Source organism: Temnothorax curvispinosus, unplaced genomic scaffold, assembly GCF_003070985.1.
Source record: "Temnothorax curvispinosus isolate PA1 unplaced genomic scaffold, ASM307098v1 QBEX01009779.1, whole genome shotgun sequence".
Lineage (NCBI taxonomy): Eukaryota > Metazoa > Arthropoda > Insecta > Hymenoptera > Formicidae > Temnothorax > Temnothorax curvispinosus.
Window position 1 is genome coordinate 17,506 of NW_020219559.1, and position 7,273 is coordinate 24,778.

The 7,273-nt window shown below is 30.2% G+C and overlaps 1 protein-coding gene across 1 annotated transcript; it reads left to right on the forward strand.

Annotated features, from left to right (window-relative positions):
- Positions 1 to 3,391: 3,391 nt before the first annotated feature.
- LOC112459382 lies at positions 3,392 to 7,263 on the forward strand (the record flags this gene model as incomplete). Its single annotated transcript, XM_025023448.1, has 4 exons — positions 3,392 to 3,464; positions 4,928 to 5,218; positions 6,677 to 6,961; positions 7,054 to 7,263. Coding segments are annotated over exons 1-4 (844 nt in total), but the record flags the coding sequence as incomplete, so codon positions are not given.
- Positions 7,264 to 7,273: the final 10 nt, after the last annotated feature.

Below are 7,273 nucleotides of genomic sequence, written 5' to 3' on the forward strand. Positions count from 1 at the left end.
TTTGCAAATTACCCATATAAGTCAGTAAATTGCTATAAAAAATTTATCTTTTGTTCTTAAATAATAACATTTTTCATAGATATGCCGATATTTTAAGTTACAAATTTGTTTAGTAAGCAAGATCGATTAATAACATTTATGTTTCTTTGTTTCTTTGTTTGATCGTTCCGCGTCTTTTCAATTTGAGATATTTGCTGCAAATTCTGCTTAGCTTAATAGAATGAAATTGCTTAGACCTTGACAGTGATCTTGTTCCCAGTATTATACCACGCAGCCCCAATTCTTGTTAAACTGTTTTTATTTGGGAAAAACACATGTTTTCAGTTCTATAACTTGCACCGCGATAACCCTGCGATAACAGCAGCGTAAGTAGGAAATAATCTTGGACGGCGGAAACGTTACTGTTGATTATCGATATGTAATTGCAGGATACATTCAATATCGGAATGATACGTTCAACAATGTACTGTAAAGGATTTTTCCATGTTGAGGAACCAGAACGTTAATTATATAGTTTTTCATTCACACGAGCTTTTAACGTGCACTTGCACTTATGAGACTCAAGTTATTGTGTCCATACGGAATTGCAACAAATTAGAGAAGCGAGGTATTTTTCCACAGTGTTTGTAGATATAATTGTTTCATAGTTACACGGAATACATCAGAGAATATATATTTACTTTTATTTATAGATTATTTCATCAACATATAATTTATTTTTCTATAATTTAAAATTTATTATTATTTCTTAATTTTTAGAACCCGTTCTGACGACTTTCTAAATGATGTACAACGTGTTTCATCACGTAATGCCTATCCCGGAAAGCTTTTATTTTTCAATTATGTATATCTCGGACGCTATTAATACTGATCGAAATAATCGATATGTTTTTCAATTTATTCCTTAGTCCTTACGATTGAAAGGAAACACAATAGATATTATCCAGACTTAGACAAGTGTTGCTACTTAAAATATCTTTAATATCTCTTTAAGATATAAGAATATATTTCTCCGTGACCTATCACATTCTGCATAATCTGATTACAAGTAAGCTTCCTTTAACTGTGAAATCCATTGTACACCGCGTATATATATTCATCGCCATCAATCATTCATTTTTTCAGTGGTCGATATTTCATCCAATATCGCCATTAACAGCGACAATTTGCGCGTAATTGTTTTATAAATAATAATAGCCTGTCATTGGATGATCGCGGCCGGTTTCCACATCCTGCTAGATGTGATAATCGATCCAGGATAATCGCAAACGACTCCGTCGTTCTCTGATCCCCTTAAACCCGCGCCCGAAGCTCGAACGTGCATTTTCCAATCAATCGATCAGGGTAATCCAACAAACGATTGATTATCGGCTAGCAGCTAACAAATTAGTACCCTCTCAGTTACATTCGCGGAACTTCTATGCGCAGTAGCGTCTCATTCAAACGAATTATGGTCAGCATGAGTAAAATGTCTTAAATGCGATAAACCGCCTTTTACCCACGATATTGTTGCTCGTTAGTCACGGCCCAACGTGACTCAGGCGTACATATCTTTTAAATAAGTGATAAAAATATTCCATTCTGTTCAAAAGATGGTGCAACGGAGAAATGTTAAAAAAACGAAATGTTAACGTTAATACCGCGACAAGCTGATATTATTCAAATTACAGAGAAATTTGTATTTTTGTTTATAATATTATTACATTGATACATAAAGACGAATCTCTCTGTATAATGTTACGGAGTTATTTTCTATTTCCGAAAAGGACAAGTGTGCATAATGTCTTTCCTATTTATCTCTTTCAAAAGTAAAATTGTTAATCATGTAATAAAAATAAAATTAGGCTTCTCTTGAACAGATACTCTTCATTCGCGCAACAACCTTATTTATAATTTGTTGAGTTTTGAATAAATAAAAGCCTAGACATCCGAAAATCTTTCCCAACATTTTTCAATTGCTCGTAGTCTTGCTAGGTAAACTAAACTTTTTTCTTTTTTAAATAATAGAATGACGCGCCTGCTCGGGAAATACCCATCACGGAACTTGATTACCTTCTACGCAATAATCTGACAGCTGCTTTGCTCCTTCCTGACCGCCCCATTGTTTTCGAAAGTAAGATTCGTCTTCGAGTAAAGCAAGCGTGATTACTATGGCCAAATGCGCATATATTTTGTATGTGGATTCTAATCTGTTTAAAGTCAAATTCTATGCAAAATTAAATTTATATAAAATATGTACCTATATAAAATGTTTGCAAATTAAAACTATTGGAGAATGCAATCATAAAGTATCTTTTAATGAATTGTGACAAATTAAAGCGATCTGTGCTTATAAATTACAAAACATTACAAAATAGAAAAAAATTCTCTACCAATTCATAATAAATAACGGAATATATAATTATTAATAAAAAGTATTCCCCTCGAAAATAGCAACGATTCATATTCATCAATAATGATTTCTATTAACTATAATCCAAAGCACAAATTAAGAAATACGCAGTTGCATTCCATAAAATAATGTTGGCCTTATATCTGCGTTTCAAGTTCATGACAAAACAAAACATGTTTAACTTTGTTTGATCATTGTCAGTAAGTATTTCGTATAGCCTTCTATTTAGATTTTATGACTCTTTATGCATTATTAATGACAGAAAGACGTGCCATTCTTTTTCTAAAGATCATCGACCTCAGCATATTCAGCCATTCTGACACAATGATCAGCATTCAAATAATTCACATAACTTTCTTTTACGGATACACTTAATTACGAGTAATCGATCGAAGAAACGAGTTCGTGTGTAATGCAATCAAAGATTACGTCAAAGAATTTAAATGCATTACAATTTTCTTTCCCGGATATTCGCCGCTGGCAGTGACGAATGTTTACGAAAAATGCAAGTTTCGTTACGCGAAACGTTTCGTAACAGATTCATTGTATATTATTCATTGTATACTTCTCAGTAATATACATACAATTCACGAGACGCGTTTTCACGGGATTTATCTGTTGCGCAGCAAACAGAGAATGACTGTGTACATTCGTTTTTCTCATTATTCATAGGAAATTTTTAAAGACTGGAATTTTTATGAGCTTTCAGAAATTCTGGTAAGTGGTAAAAATATTCTTAATACTTTTTGGACCATTAGTGGATAACGTTTTATCTCTTTATCATGGTAATGTACTTATACATGCAAAGAAGTAACAAGAGTGAACCATTACCTTAAGCAAAATATATGGAGTTGATAGTAAAACTTATATTTGTTTGTTGATAGTGCGAGATTTATGTTTTTCCAACCTTATATAAGTTGTGAGTACCTAAGAAAACTCGTCAAGTCTGTGTCTTGCTTAAGTACTTACTTCTACTTAGGTACTTGTCGTTCGAGAAATTCGTCAATCGAAATCATGAAGTGGTTTCTATTAGTGGCAATATTTGCCGTTGCGCAACATCAAGGGGTAACAGGTAACAGCTAATATATTTTATTGTACTTTTTCTGTCGTGATATATTACTCTATAATCTTTTGTCTAATATAAATTATTTATTAAAAAATAGGCATGGTAAATTAATTGCTCACCGCTCTAAAATACTGGAATAATTTAAAATTCATGTGATTGTTCAAATATCGTTTAAACAACTAAAAATTTGCGCGGTTGTTTATTAATATATAAGTAAAATATTATAAACACAAGATAATTTACGTCAAGAAAGATTGTGTTTGAAGTTAAGCCCCCCACGAGGTGTCAGGAATATTTTCATATCTAATGCATGAATATTGTGTGAATCACACGAGTAACATCATAGATAAACAAAACGCAGAACGTAAGATATCGTATGCATTTTTGATAAACCGCAGATAAAGAGAATGCCGACAGATAAGTAATCGATTACGCATATGAGTATGATAATTATTAATTCTCATGATTTATACGACCATATTGATAAATCAGAATAGTAATGTATCCGCTAAATATTCCGCGAGAAATGCCGCAAGCGGGAATATCTTTAATTAATCGTTAATTCTCTTCCTTGTATTAAAACAATGATATCTATTGTGCATACGAAATCCGATAAATAAAATCAAATAAAAATAATTTATATCCCGGAGCACAAAGAAAAAAAAGAAAACGAAATTTTGTGTAAAAATATAAAATTTAATGTGATAACGATTGATAAAACATGTATATGATTTTCTTCAACCTTTTAACTCATTTTACATGATCTATAAGATGATCTATAAGATCAATTTTTCAAGATAGAATTCTACTTAACACGCCGTGTATTTTATTATATATAAGTGTATCTTAATATACATATTTTATATATGACATATTTATTCTAATGTAAATATTTATTCTAATAATTCAAATATTTTTTATACGAGTAACGGCGAGGAAGCCACGTAAAATTATAAACAGAATTGAGTTATTTTATTTAATTCATCTTGAATTCTGACGTTAATTATAGATTACCTAAAAATGGCTATAAATTATGTAAACTATTAAAATTAATATAATTAATGGCTTCTTGTGTCGATTGTGTTTAATAACAATTGTTGGTTTTTATAGTTTCATACACATGTCTGAGCTATAACATTTAAGCTGCATCTTTTTTCTTATATTGCATAAACGACATTGCTGACCAATAATGCATTAAATATGGTTCGTAATGTATAAAATGCTAATTATAATGCATAAAATCTTAATTATAACGCCACTATCACACAGCTCAATATTATACGAATAATAATGATATTTTAAAAATTACATTTTGTTTTTTTGACAAATTTTTGATAAATCTTTGGTAAATTTTTAATGTAGCTTCATTAGATAAAATTTAATAGAGATGTACATATTTTAGTAGTACATATTTCCTTTTTTATTTACAAAGAAAATAAAAATTAATATAAATATGTATCGTAATGTAGGTTTTCCCCGAGATGTCTTCGGAGTCTCCGACCACGTAGAAAGGATTGAAAGGGATCGTGAAGAAACCTATACACTTGAAGATATAAAAACGAAATTAGAAGACTTGACCAAATCCCGTCCAAATTCATTAAAGAACGCGCAAGCGACCGGATTTGTTCCACTTGACAAACAATTTGCTGCATTTAATATTCCAATTTTGTCTAAAGCTGTCGATGATATATCAAACGTATTGGGACGCCTTAAATCCAGTTACGAACAGAAGATCTTGAATATCGAAAATACCGTCAAAAGTAAGTTTTTGAAATGTATAGGGTAACTGGGGGGGAATATGCCACTCGTTATATTTAACAAAGCTACGGCTAGGAGCGTTGTTGTAAATACTGTGAAATTGTTAAAAATATTATATCTGACGTTTTGCCCAAGTTTTACTTACTTCCTGTCAGTATTATAGTTTTTATGGGGTAAGTACAATATGACAAGTATGACAACATGCTGCTTAGAATTTTCTTAGTGTTTGATTGAAATTGTAATAAAAATATTCTTTTACATGTTTTTAGACAAGAATGCCCTTCTAAAGTTAAATTACTATACATTTTTGTATATATGGCATATTACCCCCACATGGGAGTAATATGCCACTTTTGCAACACTTTTGTATTTCTTTCTTTTTAATAGTAAAGAATCAAAATATTTCATTAGAACCACATATAAATAATAGATAAAAGAAGGAAAAAAAGACCAGTATGCCTTTATACCTCAAAAAGAAAAAGAAATAGGAAAAAAAATCAAATTTTTCTTAAGTATGGCATATTCCCCCGAGTTACCCTACTGTTAGAAAATTTGTGTTAAATATAACATAAATCACATGTCCAAAACGGTCCACTCAAATTTTTGTGTCAGTTTAACATAATATGGATGTATTAAATGGTAACATTGATACTATGTTAAAATATTTTAACAGAAAAAAAATGTTATTCTGATCGTAATTTGAGGTTAATTATGTGTACAATTAACATAATTTTTATGTTAAAGTTAAGATTGTAAGATAAAATCAACATTCTTCTTCTGTAAATTTTTATTCTTACTTCTGTTATAAAGTAAAGTCAACACTCTTTTTCTGTAATTTTTAACAAATTTAATAAATACGTTTAAATTGTGTTACTTTAACATATTTTTTAAATTATTTTAATAATTTTACATTTTACATTTTACATTTTAAATTTGTAAAGTTTAATTAACATAGAAAGCATATGTTAAATCTACACACGAATATGTTGATTATTTTACACAAAAATTTCAACAAGGACCTTTTTTAACACAACTAAAAAAATTTTCCATAGGTACACAATACTATAAAAGATATATCTATCTACTATGAGTTCATTCTAGCACGGAAAGAACAGTTTTGCTGAAGTATCTAAAAATTTAGCTAGATTCAGATCTGAAAATAATTTTGTTGCATTGCACCATCAAAATAATTATAGTAGATCGCTGAAGTATATGATGATAATCCTCTAAAAAATTTTTGACATTTTAACAATCAGTTTGAGTGTTCTACATAATTATTTTGATGGTGCAACAAAATTATCTTCAGATCTGTATCTAGCTAAATCACGGGCATCATTCGTCCTTGTTTAACATTTGTTTTAAACGACAAAAATCAAATGATCTAAGAGAGTTGCGAGCATGAAGTGGAACACACTTTATACATGAACAGGCACATAATAATTAAGAATTTGTTTTAATAGGCAAATATGAACATCTAAAAGATCTTGTTACAAAAGGCAAGGCTACAAAAGATCAATCGGGACTTGAGAATGTCGCATCAAGCAATAAAACACAAGTAAATACACCTCAAACAGCCTCTACACTGGACGAATCGGAAGTCAATCAACAATCGAATATATTTGGTCGTTCCTTAAACATCCCATTAGTTGCTTCCATTCGGAGTTACTTATCTGACAAAATAGAAAACATAAAATTGAGTTACCAACGGATAAAAGAGATGACATATTTGCAAAATGTCATCGACAGTAAGTTTTTGAAATTTATACATAATGCCATAATAAAAAGTATATCTATATGTACTATATGAATGGATACACGATAATTTGCTTTATTGTAGATGCAAAATATTATATTGATGTTCTTAAGAACAAGTTAAACAAGAATACAAAAGATCAATCGACACTTGAAAACATCGCATCAGACGATAAAACGCAAGAAAATGCAACTCAAACAATCTCTATACTGGACGAATTAGTTAATCAGCAACCTACTCCAGGTGAAAATGACAACAAGAAAGAGGAGTCTGAAGTTGACAAAGAAATCGAAGGTAAGTTTTT